Source organism: Thamnophis sirtalis, unplaced genomic scaffold (genome assembly GCF_051295495.1).
Source record: "Thamnophis sirtalis isolate CommonGarterSnake01/CBP01778 unplaced genomic scaffold, rThaSir2_p1.2 scaffold_9, whole genome shotgun sequence".
In the NCBI taxonomy this organism is placed as follows: Eukaryota; Metazoa; Chordata; class Lepidosauria; order Squamata; family Natricidae; genus Thamnophis; species Thamnophis sirtalis.
The window spans coordinates 41277817-41301299 of NW_028261389.1; the positions used below are offsets into that span (position 1 = coordinate 41277817).

Sequence of the window (23483 nt, forward strand, 5' to 3'; positions counted from 1 at the left end):
TTACATTTTAAAAGTGTGTGTGCGCGCACGAACACACACACACACACACACACACACACATGTATGTGTGTAAATTCCTTTCTTACCCCTATGGGTAGTATGTATGTTCCTCAATTTAAGTTCTGTACTAGAGGCTTGAGAGTTTGTGGGTTCTGTGCAGCACTTAGTTGTATCTAGCACTGCACTCTTTTGGACAACTCTGATGTCGTTCCTGGGATCTGTTGAAGCCACTCTCCCAGTTTAGAAGTCACCACCCTGAGTGCCCCTACCATTATTGGGACCACTTTTGTGTTTACTTTCCACATTCTCTCTAGTTCCTCCTTCAGGCCCTGGTATTTCTCCATCATCTCATACTCCTTTTTGCTGTTGTTGCTGTCTGTTGGCATAGCTACATCTATCACCACTGCTGAATTCTGATCTATTCCCATCATATCTGGTTGATTGGCTAGTACCTACCTGTCAGTCAGGATCTTAACCCTGTAATTCTCTACAACCTTCTATGGCATCTCAAGTAAGTAAGTAAGTAAGTAAGTAAGTAAGTAAGTAAGTAAGTAAGTAAATCTTTGACTGTAATAAAGATTTACTTACTCTGTGGCGTCTCTCATCTGGAGTTGGGACGCTCTAGCCCATATACTGTGCAGAAATTTCTCACGAGACAAGAGAGCCTGTCAGTCTGTCTATCTGTCTGTCTATCGATCTATTGTGTTTCCCCGGAAATACAACCTACTCAGAAAGTAAGTCCTACATGTGTGCCCAATATAAGCCCTATCCCCCAAAATAAGCCCTAACTAAGACCCCACCCACTCCAGGGTGCACGGGTAAAAATTAAGCTAGGGTGGGTATGGGGGAGTGGAGCTGTCCTACTACTTATCTTCGGATCATTTTAGCCAGGCCTCACACACCTCGGCCCATTTCTTTTTCTGCAGCCAGCAAGGCTTTCCTGAAGGCCTCTGTAGCCAATATCAGAGCTCTGGATCGATCCGGAGCTCTGTTATTGGAAGAGACTTTCAGCCTTGCTAGCCTTGCAGAAGTAGTTCTTGAAGGCCTATGATAGCAAAAAAGAGGCCAAGGGCGAAGCACTCAAGTGAGGTGAGTTAGGGGACAACATCCCCCTTTGAAAATAAGACCTGGTGCCTTCTTTGGTGGCAAAAAATACAAGACAGGGTCCTATTTTTGGAGAAACATGGTATCTATCTATTTTTTACTGAATTAAATCCTTCGGGTAGAGAATTATTTTTAAATTCAGCAATTATTCAAAATAATGGTAAATTAAATTAATAAAAAGAATATCTATTTTCTTTTTATCACCATACTTATGCTAGCAAACAGGAAGGGATACGTAACTTAACTTGAACATGTGAAATATTTCTTCTTGTTGCTTTACTTCAGCCTAGTAAGGTACATATATCATACACTGTGGCAAAAATCCTTGTTCACCTCACAGGTTGGGATCACTAATAATGATTTCTTTCTATTTTAATGTTGCATAAAGACAGCCATTTGTGTTATACACAAATACACACTATACACCAGTGGTTCCCAAACTTTTTCAGTCCACCGCCCACTTGGTGCTACAAACTGATCCTCAGTGCCCCCCACCCAGTGGTGGAATTCAATTTTTTTACTACCGGCTCTGTGGGCGTGGCTTGGTGGGTGTGGCTGGGGGGGTCATGTGACTGGGCGGTTTGCACAATGAAAGGAAGATAGTAACAGTAAAATTCAAAACTGTAACAATTAATTGTATATTTGTTCAAAATCCAACTTAAAAACCTTTTTAGTTAATATTAATTCAACAAAATTGTTGAATATGATCCAGTGATACCAGGTTTTCAAAGTCTGATAGTCATTTATCAAGAACCTTAGTAACTAGTAACTTAGTAAACTCAGTAAAATTTAGTAACTACTTCACTGTTCAGTAAATTCTTAATGTAATGGATGGGCTTGATGAAGGGATATTGGTTTCCCAATGTCTGGTTTTAAGTCACTTAGCAGGAGTCTTAAATCACCACGTTAAGTAATCTGGAGTCGATTTCTTTGCTTGGAGAGACGTTGGATGACCACACTGAAGCCACATTCCACCAAATATAATGTTGGAAATGCAACAAGGAGCTTCGTAACCACTGTCCATAGTGCAGGATAGCAATCAGAAATTTATTTCTGTAACCAAAACTCTTGGTAGGATTTCTTAAACTTTGGCTTCAGCTCAATGTCATTTTGCAGCTCTATGAGTTGTTCCTCCACTATCCCATCTTCCTTAATATCTGAAAATGGATTTATCACCCAATCTGGAATTTCCATCAAAAAAAGATCCTGATATCACTCAGACATCTAAGTCTTAGAATGTCAGAGAAACAACTTTAGCTGGATAGTTACATCCCTGCAATAACATCATTGTAATTTTTAGTTTCATTAATTTCCACAATATCAACACTAGCTTTGCTACTAACCCCTTCCAAACCAGCTGCATAGTCTTTAAGATTTGGTGGTCTAAATATCAAAAACAGTTGACTCACATCACACATCTAAGCAAAACTAAGGTACAATCTATTTTTCTTTTTTTTAAAAAAAAAAATCTCAATTTTAAGATTTGTATTACTGTTTTTATCCAGTTTCCATCCCAAAATGGCAAGAAACTCTGGTGTCATTTTTTAAAGCAACCATGGACAGATAATTGCTCTACTTGCCTTAATATTATTGGCTGTGCTAACCAAGAGGTGCTCTGGTCATTGTAACCCTGCTGCAAAATTTATGTGTGCACACATAAATCCACACAAAGGCATACAATATAATCTTATCTCCTTCAGATTACCAATTATTTTGCACAACACAGACATTCTGCCTTTAAATGCTTACGTAGTTTCAATGGCTAAACTTCTGCTCACCGAACCAACTAGTCAAAACCAGTAATTCCGCAAGGAGAGAGGATGGGAATGGGGATATTTCAAAAACTAAACACATATCTTAAAAGAAAATCCACCCGCAACCAGCATTGAGTGAAGCTTTTATAAGCTTTAGAATAAATGAGCCGGAAGGAACCTTGGAGGTCTTCTGGTCCAGCCCCCTGTTCAAGCAGGAGAACCTATTCCAGAGGTCTTCAAACTTGGCAACTTTAAGACTTGTGGACTTCAACTCCCAGAATTCTCCAGACAGCTATGGACTTCAACTCCCAGCTATGCTGGCTGGAGAATTGTGGGAGTTGAAGTCCACAAGTCTTAAAGTTGCCAAGTTTGGGGACTCCTGACCTATACTATAGTAGTATATACATATAGTATACTATACCTATATCAAAGAAAGCTCCCGTGAGTTTAACAACACCCATATTTCCAAGGTTAGAAACGGAAGATTGCAATGCGAGCTCCCACCTGCTGGTAATCCAAACCTCCCTAACCAAAATCCACACCACCAAAAGGGAGAGACCGCACTTCCGCTCATCACCCCCTCCCTCCAGTTACTTTTACCAAGCAGCGTCTCCATGCAAAGGAAAAGGATGGCACAAAATCTGTGACCGTTTTTTAAACCAGTGGCAAAGAGCTCTCTTGCAAGCTCAACTAGAATTCGATTGGTGGGGTTTTTCCCCCCCCTAACAACACCATGCACAATTTCCCGCCCACTGACTGTTTAAAAAAAACCTTTTCACAAGCCAAGCTGGTCAGTTAAGTGGTGTTGGGGGGCGGGTGATTGAAGCAGTGCGAACCCCTCTCCTGGGAGGTGATTGGAGGGGAGGGTGGTGATGTTGCTTAAAGGGAAACCCGCAGTTATTTCCAGGTTTGTTTAGGTAATTTCGTCCTTCTGCCTGCGCCGATGGGCTTTAAACAGTCCATCTTCCACTCGGCAAGTTTCTCCTTTCCACCTGAGAATTAGCTAAGGGGAAGCTACCAATGTAGGGGCGACGCCCTCTGCAGCCAACATAATACACAATCTTTTTTTCCCCTCACCCTCTTAACGCCCCACTGCTGCCCCCTTTGCCTCTTAGCACCCCCCTAAGTCACCCCACCGCCCCCCAGGGGATGGTACTGCCCACTTTGGGAACCACTGCTATACACTATAACAATGTGTAAATACCCAGCCAGTTGTAATTTATTACACAAATCATAGTAAAGTAAAATACAAACTGACATAAAAATTATGGCCAAACAGGAAACAACCTAGACTGTCCTTCATGGGTTATTTTGCACACAAGCCTCCAACATGGATTTGATGGATAGATATTTAATAGCTATTTTGATGGAAGAAATCAGTGAAGGAGAAATTGCTTTTAAATCACAGCAGGGTACAGCATGTAAACATTGTAGAAAAAAACTGGATTGCATCGTGTGACATAGTAAGCTAAATTTAATTCACACTTGTGAGTCTAGGCTATTATCTTTAAGAAGCCAATAATAAAAATTCTGTTTAGCCTGTACTAATCTCTATTTAACACATGTACAAACTCTTTCAGAAATACACAAATATAAATATAGGTTTTAAATATGAAAACAGGTGTTGTAGTTTTACCTCAAAGACAGAAAATCCTTCATTAAAATACTGTATATTTCTTATAAAGTGAAATTACTAGAATATGCCCTCTACATGGGCTGTCCCGAAGATTACTTGGTAGCTGCAGCTTGTCCAGAATGCAGTAGTAGTAGGGCAGATGCCTCAATGTGCTCATATTACACCTGTGCTCTATGAGCTGCACTATTCTCATTGTGAGGTGTCCTTGGTGATTAGCACTCATGACATTACCTAGTTTGGGTAATGAAATGTTTGTAACAAAACAACCAAGTTCAGAGAGCACTGAGGACCCCTCATTTCAAATACTCCTTTATTGCTTTCCATTGTCTTTTGGGTGGAATTAAGGTGTAGATTGTCATCTATAAAACCACCATGGTATATAGCCAGTTTGTTTGTTGGGCTACTTGTTCTCAGCTGTTTGTAACATTCTCTAGATCAAAGAAAGAGGTGTCTGTTGCAGATCCTTTCAACTAAAAAATGTGGACATTTTGAACTTTTCGTATTTTACACCATAGAAAAACATGAAACAATGTATTCCAAAATGTATACATATTCCCAAATTTTTCTGTACTTTCTGTAATACACACACACACATCATCTCTGAACCTTGTAAACCTCTGTACATGCCTTTACATCTATGTTGACCAACTGCTCATGTTTTAAACTAGTCTGGATGAGATATTTGCAAATATAATATTCTACCACTAACTTTAAAATGTCACATTCTGAAGTTGAATTGTTATATAAAGGAAATTTTGTAAGCAGCAACGTTTCCAGAGACATATATGCATAAGTTGCCATATGTATATGTTACCATATGTATTATCCTGAGGTTGTTCTCTGTATATTGCCAAGGGCATTCATTCTTTAAGAGGATGGAATTGAAATAATAATGAACAAACACATTTTTTTACTGAGGTGTAAGTAAAAACAGATGTCTCCACAGCTACATAAAGTGTTTTGCATTAATACAACCATTACAAAACTGAAAAAAGAATCCCAAACAGGAAAACCACAGGGCATTCAGAAGTGACTTCTCCACAAAGCATAAAAACAGCAAAAATGATTCAATGACAGGAAAAATGACAAGCATTTATTAATTCCATATGCCCTTAAAAAGACTTACCTTCATGCATTTCATGTTCCTCTGAAAGCAAATGGTAGCAACATCCCACACTGCAAACTGCCTTGATTTCAGGTACAACATTAAACAGTCTCAATGTGCTTGGAGCAAGATCACCACAGGTATGCAGACCCACAAGTACACAGTCCTAGGAAACAAAACACAATTCAAACCAGGCTATGAGGGTTAGATGAACACATATGTTAATAATTATCATTGTACACATCATAACAATCTTGGACTGAGACAGGAAAATTATGAAATCTAGAAAAATTCTAGTTCCATGAGCTTAAGGCAAGTTATATTACTATTCATTTCTCTCTCATCCGGGGGTGTAAAATAATGGAAAATTAAAAGTCCTTGGCAATCCTCTAACATAGTAATGGGAAGATGGTCTATTGACAGGATAACAGCAGAGTTTGGAAGAAATCTGAATTAGGCAAGTCTGACTATAGAAATCATTCTTCTCCCCCCCCCCCCCCATACTGAACAGAGAGATTGCTTTAAAAAGTGGAGAGGGGAGTCATTTCTCCTGTTCCTGACCTGTTTCCCTCCTCCCTACAACTTGTAGAGCAGAGATTGAAGAGGAAGGGATTACAAGAGAATAAGCAGGCACACAAGGGGGTATACACCAGGCTTTTTGCATAACAAACTTATAGCTTCCAGACCCACAAAGCTTTTGATATGTATTTCCCATTTGTGTGTCTGACTCTTTTGAATTCCCTTTTTCTCCAATGAATGCAAATATAAACAATAATTTCCTTCCTTGCTGGAGTGAGTGTTCTAAAAGGCCAAGCAGTGAGAAAAAGGAAAGTACAAACACAGTCACATTTACAATTTAGCAACTTTCATTTAACAACAGACATACCAGTCCCAGTTGTAATTGCTAAATGAAGATACCTGTATTGTTTTTTATATAGAGTTTCACTCCATCTTAAATGCATGTTTTACAAACGAAAACTTGATAATCTAAAACTATTAGATTTGCATATAGCATGGAAGAATGTGATAGAACAAAAAGTTCTCCTCCTGATGATAGAAAGTTTTAGCTGGCAGAGAGAAACTAGCTATAGTCTGTTGAGTTCTATTAATTACCCTGTTTCCCTGAAAATAAGACCTATCAGGATAATAAGACCGATTGGGCTTTTAAGTGCATGTGCCATAAGCCCTCCCCCAAAAATAAGCCCTCCTCAAAAATATTGCAACACAGCAGCAGCCATGAGGTGACCATGCTTGCTACTTCCTGCACCTCAAAAATAATAAGAACTCCCCAAAAATAAGACCAAGCGCTTATTTCGGGGGTCAAAAGAAAATAAGACCCTGTCTTAATTTCAGGGAAACATGGTAGGTGGTAATGTATTTTTTGATTTTGTACCTATTTTTCCAAATACTGTTAAGTTGACTTCACAATATGTTTAAAATGCAAGAATCTGAAGCAAGGAATTTGCTATACACAATTTTTGCAAACATAGCAGTAGGAAAATGTGTTTGATACATTCAGTTTGATTACATATCTTAATTTGCAATTTTTTTGTCATGATAAATTGAATTGCATTCAAGTGTTACCTCTTCCTATTGTCTCCCTCTCCCTATTTCATACATAATTAAATTAGAATAATCTATACAGGATTTAATTGTGTATGCATTGTGTATATGGGGCTACAGTTATTATTAATATGAAATAATTAAAATTTGTATGAACATATTTCCAACAAAACTTTCTGGCAAAAAATGTAAATCATATCTCATGAACTTGGAATATTGTAACCGAGCTGGTTACCAAGTGCCCAAAATGCAATTATGTGACTGCAAGGATGGGGAGGGAGTGCCAGCATCAGAACTGGTTGTAAGTACATTTTGGGAATTCTGTCATAACTTCAAATTGCCTCAAGTGCCCAATTGTTATAACACATATAGCATATCATATAATATAATAATGTAATTGTAATGTTATACATAACTATGCCACATTTGTATTCCTGTAAATACATGTTATTTTATATCTACTCTAACCTCTCACAGAAAAGCAGTTTTAATTCAATATTTTTCAATTCAGACTTCGAAATCAGATTAAAAAGTTGAAATAAGAATAAATAACCTCCAGATCTCCAACAATATCACGTAGCTCTGTTTCTGCAGTTATAAACGATGTCAACGGAGAATAAATGTTGGCCTCTTTTGACCGGCTGGCTTTGGCTTTCAAAGAAGCTGCCTTCCTTTGTTCTTTCTCTTCTTCACAGAGCTCTCTGCAATTATTTCTGGATGAACAATCTACTTCTACCGCATCGGTAGGCAGAATATCTAGAAATGCATTTTCTGGTATATTGTTCTCAATGAGTTGCACCCGAACCTCAGGCTTGAGTTCATACTGATTTTTAGTAATCCCTATATTAGGATCTGGGCTAATTTCAGCTGATTCAGTACCAAGAGCATCTGAAACAGCCACTTGGACTTGGCTCTGAAGACTTTTATTAGTTCTTAACCAAGTTTCACTGGTCTTTGCGTTATATTTCTCCTTATCTTGTTCTGCACTTTTCTTGGCTTCTTTCAATGTCTGATCTCTGACATTTGCTTCTGCATGTCTTTGATAGGCTGTCCAGTGTTTTTTTAATTTCCTGTTTCTTTCATTAGCTCCATGGGTGTTTGTATTTGAAGAATCAATTCCATAAACCTTTAGATCATATTGCAATGACAAGAAAGAGCTCAGGTAACCTTTTCCAGAACCCAGGTCAATTACCTAGAATGTAAATAATAAGAATTTTTTTTAAGTAGCAGATAACCCTTCTAAAACTTAGCGTAAATTTACCATGAAAATTATAAGAAAAAAAGTACAATTATTTTTAACAGATGGCAATGTTTGGATGATAAGACTTTATATTAATAAACTATAAATTAGCCCCCTGCATTCATATTTTTGATCCATTTTTGCATTTTATGGAAACAAGCCAACAACATAAACTACAGAATCTTGTTTATCTGACCATGGGAAATGGCGAGAAATGGAAATGGAAGCCAAGTTAGGCTTCATATGTGGGCATGGATCAAAAATTCTGATGATCATTTTTGTGGAAGACCTGCAACATGACTAGATGAATAGAGGTATCCTTCTGGACTGATCACAGATATTGGATGTTAAAGGTACTTATGTTATAGTAGTTCCATTTCTTGTTGCATCGATGCTTATAATACTAGGGGTGGGAGGCAAGGAGAATGAGCAGATGAGTTTTTATTCCATGATTTTAATATCTATATAAAACCATAGGAAGAGATCATCCATCAGTTAGGGATAGGTAACCATCAGCAGGAAGATGACACTCGGTTGAATTTTTCCACTACCTGACCTATGAGGCTATGAGTGACTGGATGAAATAAAAAATAAAATAATCCAAACAAGATGAACTGATTTTTTTTCACAAAACCATCTTTCTCTTCCTTTAGATGGGATCTCTCTTCCCCTGAAAAAGTATGTTTGTAACCTAAAGGTTCTTCTGAACTCAAAGAGTTCCTTCTTGAACAGCAAGCGAAAAGTGTGACTAGGAATATCTTTCCCCACTTTTTGGTGACTATCATTGGATGCTCTTTTCATCTCATGTTTGGATTGCTGTAATGCATTTTACGTTGAACTGCTTCAGCAAGATATTCAAAAATTAAAATTAATGGAGAATGCAAAAACTAATTCAGTAATTAAGAGCTGTTTCAGACAGATTATCATCTGTATTGTGGACACCACACTGGCCAGAAATAAATTTCTGGGTACATATCAAAGTGCTGGTTAAGTATTTTATCTCTGAATTTTTATCTGCAGGATCATCTCCTCCAAATGGAATCTGCCCATTCTATACACGAGCCCCCCCTCCAAAAAAAGCATAGTCAAAATCCAGTCCCAATGTGCAGCTAGAGAGATAAGAGTTTAAAACTGGCCTTGATCGCTGTCCCAGCCCTCTGTTACAGCTTGTTCCTAAGGTCAAATTGGGCCCTTCTCTTTTAAAGTTTTGCAAATTAGTAAAGACAATTTTCTGTTGAACATGTGGATGGAATATACTGAGTTTGTGATCTCCTGGGCAAATTTTGGATTTTTTAAAAGTCTAGTTTTGTGGTCCAAATCTGGTAGCACTACTGAAGTTTTATTTTAGAAACAAAGGGCTGAGAAAATAGAGAAACCTCATATGCCTTTTAACAAGTACTTTCTTGTTAAAAAAGGCATAAAATCCCCCCAAAATACTATTATCTCCAACAGACAAAATAAATTTTATGATGTAGGTACCAACGGTGATTTTGTATATTTTTGCTACATTCAGCTCTTAAAAATGATTAAAGTATTGATCAATTTCAGAGCAAAAAAAAACACCATAAAATTTTATTGCAGACTATTTCTTTTTTCATTTTTATTATTAAAGCTTGTTTTTTTATAAAATTTTAACTGAAGAATCTTGATCGACCCAGATTGAATCTTGAAATATTGTCCTGGGACATGTATATTTGCTTTTATTCTTAAAAAAATCTGTGGATTGGTCAACAAGAAGCCTGTTAATAAAGCATTTTTACAAATTCCAACATACTAGGCATGACTGGGATGTAGATGAGAAACATATCAGAGCTGACAATTTGTGAAATATGAGATGACTAACATCCTCAACATTTCCATGGCCTATCATGAGCTGACCTTTAAAATGGAGCAAATTGATGTGCATCAGATTGACATGCGGCTTGTTCTACCCCAATTCCAGGCTATATAAATAATCTCTGGATATGATTGGATTCACTCAAGCCAAATGTATTCTCCCTTCTTTCTATATATCTTGTATATTAAAATGAGCTTTATGCTTCTTAACCTGCTATGACTGCACATTATTAAGCCTAGGTCTAGAGGCATTTCCTTTCTTCTTGTTATGTGCCATATCCGTCATCGGATGTTGGCGATCATGTTAGTGACCCTATTTTTATCAACAGCCACACAAAAAAGTGCTGCTGAGTTTTGTCCAAATCAGTCCCTTAGATTTTGAAGCCCTGGTGATTTTCTTCTGCCTGGACCCCATTTGCCTTCAATCTTTCCCTGGAGGATTATGTGAAGTATGTCATATTTTTTTGAGTGTCGCATCATGTGCTCAAAATATTCTAATTTCCTTTACCACAGGAATTATTCACAGACTTTTCTTCTGATTTCTTGCCATGTTTGTGCACACAACTAATTATCAGTCATTGCTTGATTTTAACTGCTTGGCTGCTAGGCAGAACCAACCAAGGGCAATGTCAACCCATACATGCTTTCTTAACAATCAAGTCTCTGGTCCATCTAATATTTGGGCTCTGATATGCATCTTTGATTGTAGAAAAACAAATTATTCTCCATCTCCTTTAAACATTCAGAACTACCACTGCATGCACAATACAGGGAGTTCTCGACTTACAACCACAATTGAGCCCAAAATTTATGTTGCTAAGTAAGACATTTGTTAAGTGAATTTTGCCCTATTTTACAACTTTTCTTGCCATATTTGTTAAGCAACTCATTGTGGTTGTTAAATTGGTAATAAGGTTGTTAAGTGAATCTTGCTTCCCCATTGACTTTGCTCATCAGAAAGTCACAAAAGGAGATTTCATGACTCTGGGACAATGCAACTGTCATAAATATGAGTCAGCTGCCAAGTGTCTGAATTTTGATCATGTAACCATGGACATGCTGAAATGGTCGCAAATGTGAAAAATGGCCATAAGTCGTTTATTTCAGTGCCATTGTAACTTCGAACAGTGACCCAACGAGCTGTTGTAAGTCGAGGACCACCTGTAGTGAGAAATACTTTACTAGTAAAGCCCCAGTGGATCTTATTCTAGGGAGGGTTTTTTTGCCACTTGGTAAAGATGGTTTTAATTTAACAAATCTTTCTTACATCCTAAATATTCTCCATTGTATTTGAAGCCTATTTTAACTGGGTCTCTGCTGATGTTCTTAAATGTGATTTGAAATGCTATGGAATATGTTCAGCAGGGCATACGCATAAGAAGAATGAAACATTATTTTTATCATGGTTTTTCCTCATCAGATGATTGGGTTATGGTGCATTTTAGACCTACCCAATTGTACTAAAGATGATTGCAGTCATCTTTCACAGAAACCAGAAAACCAGAGTAGTGCTATTAACTTTTATCATCGAAACAACATTGTACATTTCATATACCATTGTACAGTTTGAGTAGAAAGATAAAGCTAAGGATAGTATAAATCCTTTTGCTGAATTGGAAACTTTTAGAAAGCACCCTTGAGATTACTATTCCCATAAACAGTGTACTTCATTTTACAGATCAAAACTCTGTTTACATTTGGCATTTTCTTATAAGAAGGACTAAAAAAAACTAATATAAAGCTGCCCTTCCCAGTTTATTAAAACAAAAACAGTAATTAGTAAAACTAAAACAAATCATTCTGTGATCATTCAGTTATGACAATGATGAAAAAGATACTTTGATATCAATCTTTACATTTATAACCTTTGCAGGTCTGTAACGCAAAGAAAAGTGAAGCAAGGTCATCCAGATAGTCATGGTTTCAATTGGCAACCACGCTGCTGAATGACCAAGTTCCTGGCTCCAACTCTGGTTATTAAATTAGGACAACATATACCTACAAACACACTTATACTTACTCTTTATCTTAACTTCCTTCATAACCACAGAAAATTAAGCTAAATATAATTTTCTTTAGTTTAATTTAAATTCAATTCACATTTAATACAAATATATCCCATTTCTAGCTTCTGACTCTTTAATTGGGCTTTTTAAATGGAGAAAAGCAAACCTAGAACAAAGTCTAATTTGATATTATCATCTTCCTCAAGAGGCAATAGTATCTCCTCTAGCACATCCAAGCCTTTGGAAGGAATTCAACCCCAAAGGGATAAAGTAATAAAAAATTCTTACCTGGTTTAAGCCATAATATTTTGCAATGCCATCTACTAAATCTGACATCAGTTTTACTTCATGTGATTTCTTATCATTCATAAAATTATCTGTTTTCATTTCTACCTCTGATCAAAAAGAAATACACATTTAGCTTAAGAGTTTGGGGAAACATGTATCACTAAAATATTGTTATATGTGCATCTTATTTACAAACTATGGCTATGCCCAATAAATACTGGTAAGTGAAAATGCTCTGAACCAATATCACAATATATTTGCTAAGCAAGGGTTTCTGAGTTTGACTTTCTGACAAAAGTTTCCAAAGATTTTAAATAATAATGCAGGCTCATGTGTCATGTTTAAACTCTATTTGTGAGCCAGTTCAGAGATAAAATTACATATCATCGCTTGATTTGCCTTTATATATTAGAACAATCAAACAGATGTCAAGTCATATAAATACCATAATGCTCCTTTTGTTCTATGTAAGAGAAGGTCATTGGAGGGACAGGAAGAAAACAGACGCAAAGGAGGCAGAATGATTCAGGTACTGAGATTGTTCCCTCCCATTTGAAGTATATGCAAAATATTTCTGTATTTGCTTAGAGCAAGAATATTCAGGGAATACTGAATATTTTTGGGAAAAGGAAATTCTTTCCAAAATAAGGAAAACTGTTTCTATAATCAGGCATTAAAACTACTTTACATGGAAACCCCAAGCTGGAAATCCATGTGATTCAGAAACAGCTCTTATTCTGTCTGTCTGTCTTTTTACAAATAACTCAAGGTGGCAAATATACTTAATACTCCTTCCTCCTCCTATTTTCCCCACAACAACCCTGTGAAGTGAATTGGGCTGAGAAAGAGTGACTGGCTCAAAGTCACTCAGCTCACTTTCATGGCTAAGGTGGGATTTGATTTGGGACAGTCAACATATTGCTCCCAACAATCTCTGTCCTCATTTTACCGACCTCAGAAGGATGGAAGGCTGAGTCAACCTTGACCCAGTGAGAATTGAATTGCTGGCAATTGGCAGAATCAGCCTGCAAAACTGCATTCTAACCACTGTGCCACCATGGCTCCTAATAAATGAATTTTAAGGAAAATGTTTTGCAGATATCAAAAACAATATAACATTAACTTACTTGGTTGCTGTTTTCTGTCCATTGCTTTGAGTATCTGCTCTAATGAGGTGCATACTCCAAGATGTGGCATGGAATAGTATTTAGCAGCTAGTACAAAAGCCTGGACATTAATCAGCCTCTGAGTATTTTTACAAAAAATGTTGTAAAATCCAGAGTTATCTGTGTGGAAAGAAGAGGAAACCGGATGAAACAGGGCATCTCAAAGCAAAACTTTTCAATCAAGCTATCTGAAATAGGCTAATCTAAAGCATCTGTTCTGATTCTATAATTAAACCAAACATATTTTTCCTTTTGGATTCAACACACAGCAAAAACCTAATTTTTATAACACCTTCTAGAGTAAAACCGAATTGATAATGATCTCTTAATGATGTGGAAATGTTTTATTTTTCAGCTATAAAAAGAGAAAAAGTGTTGATTTCAAGGATTAACATAAATCAATTAGATACAATTATCAATTCCATTCAGAGAATTCAAACTATCTCAGTAATATTTAAAACCCAAAATACTTTCCAGAAGCTTGGAAGAGCCGAAGATCAGTTCCTGAATTGCAAACAATACTAATATACTAAATAAAGCAGAGGCAGTATCATAAAGTGTTAGCTTTTATTTATGTGTATTATGTATTTCTTTTATTTTTTTACATCTCAAGGCAGGACACATAAAGCTGATTCCTATGGGAATGATGGGTAGGACTGACAACAAGCGACTCGGCCAAAGATTCCCTCCAACAGTGCCCAGAGGTCTGGTCAGAAAGCGTCATTTTAAATACATCATCACTCTCTATTAAATGTACTATGTGGATAGCTTGTATTGCACGCTGGATTGAGGAAAAGGAAGTGTATGAATTAGTACTGAGGGGATACTGAAACTAAGCAGATCTAAAGGTGGAGAAAGAGGGAGGGGGAGGATGAGAGGAGAGAGAGAGAAAAAGAGGGATTGCCCATGGCAGGGGTCTCCAACCTTGGCAACTTTAAGACTTGTGGACTTCAACTCCCAGAATTCCTCAGCCAGTTTTGCCGCTCGGAATTCTGGGAATTGAAGTCCACAAGACTTAAAGTTGCCAAGATAGGAGACCCCTGGCCCAGGGAACCTCCTGAGTTCCCCAAAGCAATCTTTCTGAACCTGGGCAAATTCTGGTCCGTCTTTTATAGTTGCCACAGTTGAAAAAACACTGCACTAAAGGATGAACGTTGTTACCGCAGTAACATTTTCATCAAATCTTCGTAGACCAAGCGAGCACATCCTGACTCCAGGCGGTGAAGAAAGAAACGATGAAGGCGGCGGCAAATAGTTAGCAAGAGGCTGGACGGAGAAGAGCGGAGGGAAAGAAACCGAGAAGGAACGAGGCGACGCTCGTCTCTTCACGTTCTGACTCTACCTCGTCCCTGCACAGCGCGCTCCCTGAGAGCGCAGTCTTACTCGAAGAGCTCAAAGCAGCGCCGGCGGCTTTCCAGATGGTGGCTCTTACCGGCGACTTCCTCCAGGGGGCGCTGCGGAGTCGGCTCTTCCAGGAGATGCTGCAACCTGTCTCCGCTCAGCGCGCCCAGCACCGTCTCGGGAGGAAGAGCTACGAACTTCTCCCAGAGCCCCCGGGTGTAGAACTCCACCGTGTGGGACTGGCACAACGGAAGTCCCCACCGGAGGAACTCTGCGACTGCCCGTAGCCGCTCGGTTACGGTCTCCGCGGAAGGCTCCGGAGGCAAAGGGTAATTCTCTCGGGAGGCGGCCGGCGAGGGATCCCGACGACACCTCGACATGGTGAGCCCCGCACAGAAACCGCGAGCCAATCATCGAAGAGAAAACGCTGGGAAAGGAGTACCGATAGCTCAGCATCGATTGGGCTGGGTTTCGCATCTCCCCCCTCCCACTTTTCGTTCCAGGCAAAGTGAATCAAGTGCCGAGCAAAGCTATTTCTACATTGTTCCCAATCGGATTGTCCTGCTGCTGAAAAGAAGAGGGTGACGCCTATTGATGACATAGGCAACGTGCGACAAAACCGAATAGATTGCATGATGGCGCCAGTTGGGAAGAATAGAGACTCACCGAGCTCCAATAGAAAAGGAGGAAAAGAAAAGGCTCCGGCTGGTCTGAGTCGGAAGCAGCCACGGCGTTGGGACACGCATCAATTTAGGGGAAGCCTCCAGGAGGGTAAGAAGCTCGCCGCGTTGGACGAGACAAAGGGGAAAAGATGTTAAGGTTTCTCTCCAGTATGGTCTCTTCCTCTTTTACTTTTTTCCGTGACGCCACGCTAGGTAACAAAGGTAGCCGATCTTGACTTGGTCTCAAAGGGAAGCAGAAACAGGCCAGACTGTGAAATTAAGGACGCCTAACCTGGGAGAGGATATATCATTTCTGTATTTTTACTCTTGTGGCAAAAAAGTAATGTCAATACTTGGGAGATCATTTTATTAATACAAGACTAGCCTATTACAGTGAGCAGGTGACAGTGATTCGGTGATGTCTTGATCCCAATAAAGAGCAAGAACCACAAGGTTATATAAAATAGATAATTTTGAGTGAATGTGTGTGTATGTGCATGCAAAGAATCCCTATTACATTAAAAAAATCACTTTACTGATGAGGAAATTAATGAGGGAAAGAACAGCTATAGAGGAAGACAGTTATATCCTATTTGAAAAGGGACAAATATGATTTGGTTATCATGTTAAATTTTATATGAGCTTTACTTCATATGACTCAACAGTTTTTATATATAACTTCGCCAGGAGTCCCCAACCCCTGATCCGCAACCAGTGCACAAAGCTATATTTACGCAAGTGGCAGGCAAAAGCATCCCCTTCTTCCTGCCCCTTCCCCCGCTGCCAGTCTGCAGAGCCAGAAAGTTGGGGACTGCTGACTTAGCTAAAGTTCTAATTGTTTGCTGACATTGAATTTACAGATGAAACAGATAAAGATGTATAGCAATATGTATCCTTGAATCTTGTCCCATCTCAAGGTGTACACTAACCAATTAATCACTATCAGATACAGACTGGTATAGTAACAGAATTTCAGTATTAAATATCAGATTGGTAAGTACATGTTATGAAAGAAATACATTAATTAAAAAGTAATTAATATGGATGTCCTATACTTTTAGGTCAAGGCTTTGCCATTTGGAGAAAACAAAAGATTCAACGTGCCTACAAAAAGTTACTTAAAAAGGAAAGACATGTGAATCCTCAGAAGAATCTTGGGTATACTGAAGATTATCCAGAACATCTGAAACATCTTTATTTAGCTGAAGAGGAAATGCTTCGGAAACAGCAGAAACCTAAACATAAACCAGTAGTACTTGAAGAGAAGGAGACTGTAACTTCAAAGTAAGAATGCTAGTGTTCTTAGTAGTAAAATGGTTTATTGATAGTAATGTTATTAAAAATTACAATTGCAACAATAAAAATCAATAGAAATAGAAAAGAAAGAAAAATAAGAATATACTAAAGAAAAATATATAAAGTAATGACTTCATCGCAACAAGTATAAACAATTTTAGCTACTCATCGCTTCTTAAAATAAAATAAATCTTATTATAAAATGATTTTATTTTCAAATATACCATCTCTTACCTATAAACAAATCTTTAAAGCCTTGTCATTCAGTTCTGATTTCAGCAAAAGTTTATTAAGGGTTGGGAGAGAGAACAACAGCTATTTTAATCTTGATCAAATAATTCACGTTTATATTTCCTAGCAATCTTTTTCATTCTGAATTTGTAAGTGTTCTTTGTAAGAAATCCTTCTAGAGTATAACATTTGAAATTTCATTATATTATGTTGTTTTTAAAGAATTTAAAACAAATATTTTCTACAGGGAGGATTTGTATAAGTAATTCCAAAATCTTATTTCAAGTTTATCTGGATCCTTATAGTCTATTTGTAACTTTCCAAAATGATAGTTATAACCATTTCTGTGCTGCTTATTCAAAAAAAAGTCATTAACTTATATTTAAAACTTCTGTTGCTAATTCTTGAAGGAAATTCACCCAGATTTGCTGATCCCAAAGTTCCTAATAGTTGAAAAGCAGTTAACAATTTGTAAAAATGATTAGAAAAAGAAGTACATAAATCCATTGATCTTTTAAAAGGTATCAACTGTGGTTTGAGCAAGATTCCCTCTTCTCCATGGAAACCTGCTACAGACTTTGGTCTCCTTGCAAGAAGCAATTGCCTAGAGTACTTGTGAACAAGCTCCCAAGAGATATTTTAAAGAACCCGTCTATTTGCGGCTCTTCATCATTAGCTCTGCTTTTAGCAAGCCATTTTTACTTCACCATTTCTTCCCCAGAGGCTAATGATAAAATTATTTCTACTGCCATTCCCCAAAAAAGTTACAATGACTAAACAAGGTACTGGGTTGAAGCAAATAATAATCTAAGAATCTTTGCCATTAATCTGTTCTACAAGTTTTCAATCATTGAATCAAAGAGAATATAGTTCTACTTAACCAAAGGCATATTTTAATTGCCAGTATTTTTGTTTAACACAGGAGCAATGTGATTCAGAGAAAATTTAAAGCAAAAACTTCAAACCAGAAAGCAAAAGCGGATTATGAAAAAATAAAGACTGAACGAAATGAGAAAAAAGAAGTATGTAACTTTTAAATAAAGTCATTGGTTTTAAGGCTATATATCTTGGTTTGCTGATCTCCCTTGAGTATTTCTTATATAGTCTTAAAAGCATATGTTTATGTTTCATAAGTTGTTGAAACTTACCATAGTTTTCGGAGTATAAGACACATTTCCCCCCTATAAAAGGGTGAAAGTTTGAGTGCGTCTTATACACCAAATGTAGCCCCACCCACCCGCTGGCCCCCATTCTTTGGCCTCTTCCTCCCACAATTTTCCTCCTTGCAGCAATCCGTGAACAGCCTGTTTCCGTTTCAGCTTCTGCACAGCCTGGTTAGCAAACAGATGATTGTCGGTTGGGCCTCCCGACCATCAACTGTTTCAGGCTGCAGGGATTGCAATTGCCTATTGCTGCCTCCGTGCAGTGCATTTTTGGCCTTTGCGCGCCCCGTTTTCAGCCTCCGCATGTCCTATTTTCCACTCATTCCAATCCCCACTGCCCGGAATGGGTGCAAAATGGGGCGCACGGAGGTAAAAAACGGGGCATGCAAGGGCTAAAAACGGGATGCGGAGAGCGAAAATGGGGCGCATGGAGGCGGCAATAGGCTATGGCAATCCCTGCAGCCTGAAACAGCTGATCGTTGGGAGGCCCGACAATCAGCTATTTGTGCTGAAACTGAAATGGGCTATTTCCTGTTTGCTGCAAGGAGGAAAATTGCTGGAGGCAGAGGCAAAAAAAAAATTCTTGTTTTTCTTCCCAAAAGCTAGATGCATCTTATACTTTGTAATTAGTAATTAGTAATTTAATAAATTTATATGCCACCCAATCCCGTAGGACTCCGGGCGGCTTACAGAAACAAGATAAAAGTTAAAAAGTTTAAAATAAAAAAGAGAAACAAATTTAAAAACAACACACCATACATTCTGTCTAGGTGGGGCTGGACCTTGTTCATGAAGTCAACTGCCCCAGGCCTGCCGGAATAGCCAGGTTTTAGTGGCTTTTCGGAAATCCCGAGAGAGTGGGAAGGGTCCGGATCTCTACGGGTAGATCGTTCCATAGGTAGCATCTTATACTCTGAAAAATACGGTATGTCAACACTTGCATGCTCTGTCATGAGTAAAATGAGAATTCAGAATGTATGCTGATAGATGCTGTTTTTTTGTTATATACAGTATATAGTTGCTAAGATTGATGTAGCATGCATAGTATGAAATAGCTGAAGGAATGAAATAAGTACATCTTAATGATTCTAGTTTGTTTGTTTTTTATTTCAGGCAGCCCAAAAAAGAAGAGAAAAAAGAGAGAAAGCTCAAAAGCTTTATAAACAGAAGAAAATGGAAACATACAAAATATTAAGTAAAAGGACTAGAAAAGGACAACCAAATCTAAATTTACAAATGGAATATCTACTTCAAAAAATTGAGGAAAAAGCATAATTTGTCATATTATTTTAAATTATAGACACGAAAAATGATAATATGCACTGGTTATGGACTTTGCTTTCTACAATGGCCTGCCTTTAAATTTTGTATCGTCAACTCTTATTAAGGTTTATTATGTTATAATGCAAAATTAATGGGGATGCTAGATTCACTTAACAACCGTGTCACTGCCGTAACATTTATAGTGATTCACTTAACAACTGTAGCAAGAAAGGTCATTAAATGGGGCAAAATTAACAGAAATGTTGGGTTCCATTGTAGTAGTAAGTCGAGGACTACCGTTACAATTTCTAAGTGGGCATGCATAGAATTGCATTGCTGTTTTCAATACAACTGGTATTTGCTGTACTTTTTTCCCTCTTTTTGTTTTGCATACATTCAAAAATGCACTTTTAACTGACTATGAACAAAGTGTTCTTGCCATAACTTGATTAAAATTCAGAAATAGAGTTTGTAAATGTTTGCCAAATACAGTGTAATTATTACTATGATAAACCTGAGCATATAAACACATTTAGAGAAAAAATGCTTATGGAAATATAACAGGATTAATTTTTCAAAAACATAGGACTATATGGGTTTAATGGGACCTAGTTGGAATAGGGTAGGAAAATTTTGTGTATGTAATGTATATCTAGGTGTAGATAACATTCAACACTGAATATTATAAATGGTTCAGCAACCAGATGCCTGCATACTAGTAGGTCAATACTATTAAATATTTTATAAGCAATCTTCACAGTACTAGCAGAGGCATTTTTCTAATAATTTGCTCAATAATTCTGTATTGCAATAATTTAACACATACAGTCATGTGAAAAAGAAAGCTTATTTGAGTTCCATGGCATGTATGAGGACATAAAAATTATCTGGTCCTTAGCAGTTCTTAAAACTGGGTAAATACAACCTCAGATGAACACCACCAACACATGATATATTACACCACGGGTGTCAAACGAGCGGCCTGCGGGCCGGATGCACCAAGTGCAGGCCATGCCCATCCCAGCTCCAGGAAAGAGTCAAACATCGCAATATGGCAATGTGACTTCACAAGTTTGACACCCATGTATTACACTATATCATGTATTTTTTAAAAAAATGGAGAAGTGTGTGAAAAGTATACCCTTACTGTTTCCATACATATGAAGGGGCTAGAGCTGTGATTGCAATTTTTTCCCCATCCCTTTACACTTGAAGGATGTTACTACCACGTTCAACTCTGCAGGGCTGCTCATCGCCCACATCTGTTCTAGCACCAGAGCTTTCCTATTCTGGATTGGAAATATATCCAAAACCAAAAGGAAACATCTCCCTACCCTCTCTAATTCTCTCAGCTTTTCTTTAGCCCAGTCATTCATTTCACCTTAGTCTATAAATAGCACAGTATTCTATACGTCATGATAGAATATAGGGATATCATTCGATATAGGATATAGATATATCCTATATAGAATGATATCTCTATATTCTATCATGACATATAGGATATAGAATGATAGGTTTCAGCCACAGTTGCCTAACATGGCTTTGGAAAACAGGCTCAGAATGCTGTCCAGTGAGATCTCAACTAGATTACCTCTGTTAACATACCCATCAATCTAGCATTCTGATGTTTTGCTTTTGACAACAGTTTTTCTCACAATTTAAATCAGTATAACAGTGCTAGATATAAAATATACTGCTCAAAAAAATAAAGGGAACACAAAAATAAGACATCCTAGATCTGAATGAATGAAATATTCTTATTAAATACTTTGTTCGTTACATAGTTGAATGTGCTGACAACAAAATCACAAACGTTATCAATGGAAATCAAATTTAGCAACCCATGGAGGTCTGGATTTGGAGTTACACTCAAAATTAAAGTGGAAAAAAACACTACAGGCTGATCCAACTTTGATGTAATGTCCTTAAAACAAGTCAAATTAGGCTCAGTAGTGTGTGTGGCCTCCATGTGCCTGTATGACCTCCTACAATGCCTGGGCATGCTCTTGATGAGGTGGTGGATGGTCTCCTGAGGGAATCTCCTCCCACACCTGAACTAAAGCATCCCCCAACTCCTGGACAGTCTGTGGTGCAACGTGGCATTGGTGGATGGAGCGAGACATGATGTCCCAGATGTGCTCAATTGGATTCAGGTCTGGGGAACAGGCGGGCCAGTCCATGGGATCAGTGCCTTCATCTTGCAGGAACTGCTGACACACTCCAGCCACATGAGGTCTAGCATTGGCTTGCATTAGGAGGAACCCAGGGCCAACCGCACTAGCATATGGTCTCTTAAGGAGTCTGGGGATCTCATCTCGGTACCTAATGGCAGACAGACTACCTCTGGCGAACACATGGAGGGCTGTGTGGCCCCCTAAAGAAATGCCACCCCACACCATTATTGACCCACTGCCAAACCGGTCATGCTGGAGGATGTTGCAGGCAGCAGAACGTTCTCCATTCTCTGTCACGTGCTCAGTGTGAACCTGCTTTCATCTGTGAAGAGCACAGGGCGCCAGTGGCGAATTTGCCAATCTTGGTGTTCTCTGGCATATGAACAAATATAGCATGTATGAGGTAAGGCCCTAAGTTCTTGGACTTGCAGAAGAAACTTGATTTAGTGGATAAGGCACCAGGCTAGAAACCAGGAGACGGTGAATTCTATTCCTGTCTTGTGGCATGAAAGCTAGTTAGGTGACTGGCTAGTCAGTCTCTCAGCCCAACTATCTCCCAGCCTAGTTGAGGGAAAATAGGAGGAAGGAGTATTAGATGCAGAGTCTTGACTTAGAACCCATTTGTTTAATGATCGTTCTAATTTACAATGGCACTGAAAAAAATTATCACCAGTCCTTGTGCTTACAGCCACCACAGCATCCCTTGGGTCACCTTATGAAAATTCAGGCACTTGTCAATTGACATGTATTTACAATGGCTGCATCATCCTTAGATCATGTGATCATTATATGCAACTTTCTTAATTGTGATACACTTAACCATGACAAAAATAATTGTAAAATTGGGTGCAACTCATGTAATGACTATTTCAGTAACAGATGTTCTTGTCCCAATTGTGATGGTTAGTCACTGACTACTTGCATGTTTGCTGCTTTGACTTATTTATAAAAATTATAGTGTTGGGATATGAATACGTAAATATAAAATAAAAAGTTCTTTAGGTGAACCATTCTGAGTAATAATACATTTGCTTAATTTCTTTTTGTTAATTGCCTCTAAATAATAAGAAAACTAAAAATATTTGTAATTGGAAGCAGTGCTTTGACTACTATTGCAATATATCTACATAAGCATTTCAAGAAATCAATCCATCTTTTATTATGGGACATATATGTAGGAATTAACAGTGTTCAGGCTTGTTAAATTAAGAAAACAGAACCAGGTACAGCATACACACGCTTAGGATGAAACAACAGAATGTGTCTGTAAATTCTGAGTCAAGAATTTTACCTAGAGTTCAGCAGAGCCCAAAGCCCTTTTTAAACAAAAATCTGTTCTTTCCTAGGCCAAGCTTGCTTTATTTCACCAAATTTAAAAAGATTCAGATGTATTTTTTAATCTGTTTGCTATCCTTCCTAATGTTGAAAGAAATATCCATCTGGTTCAGTTCCAAGTGGGGAGAGAGACACTGGAAACATGGAGGCTGATTGAAAAGATGGTTTATTGATGGACAGGACCACATGGGTTTGAGGTCTTGGGTAGCTGACCACATGAAATGGAGAGTGAGAGGTATTTATACCCTCTCTTGGGCTTTGAACTTGAGCTTCCTGTTCCTGTGGCAAAAGCATGTATTATGTTGGTTGTTGTCAGA

At 38.0% G+C, this 23483-nt stretch overlaps 2 protein-coding genes across 4 annotated transcripts in view; one reads left to right on the forward strand and one right to left on the reverse strand.

Moving 5' to 3' along the window:
- METTL25 (methyltransferase like 25) overlaps positions 1-15468 on the reverse strand; it is a 37750-nt gene extending 22282 nt beyond the window's left edge. The window contains exons 1-5 of one of the 2 annotated variants that reach the window (XR_015697745.1): positions 15131-15468; positions 13660-13818; positions 12533-12639; positions 7716-8354; positions 5621-5765 (exon numbers count right to left, since the gene is read on the reverse strand). Coding sequence is in view for 1 of the 2 variants with exons in the window: in XM_014076575.2 (XP_013932050.2) it covers positions 5621-5765; positions 7716-8354; positions 12533-12639; positions 13660-13818; positions 15131-15419 (1339 nt within the window). In the remaining variant the exon portion in view is untranslated. The remainder of the gene's footprint in view (positions 1-5620; positions 5766-7715; positions 8355-12532; positions 12640-13659; positions 13819-15130) is intronic. The other variant, XM_014076575.2, reaches the window with a different exon arrangement.
- Positions 15288-20130, forward strand: CCDC59 (coiled-coil domain containing 59). Of its 2 annotated transcripts, XM_014051593.2 has the most exons (5): positions 15288-15420; positions 15543-15810; positions 16763-16985; positions 18151-18250; positions 19505-20130. In XM_014051593.2, the coding sequence occupies exons 2-5, from the start codon at positions 15672-15674 to the stop codon at positions 19664-19666; spliced, it is 624 nt and encodes a 207-aa protein (XP_013907068.2). In that variant the 5' UTR covers positions 15288-15420; positions 15543-15671; the 3' UTR covers positions 19667-20130. The 2 variants fall into 2 exon arrangements, with proteins under 2 accessions (XP_013907068.2, XP_013906992.2); XM_014051517.2 differs by lacking the exons at positions 15288-15420; positions 18151-18250; positions 19505-20130 and adding an exon at positions 17750-18109 and having other exon boundaries at positions 15470-15810.
- The last annotated feature ends 3353 nt before the right edge of the window (positions 20131-23483 follow it).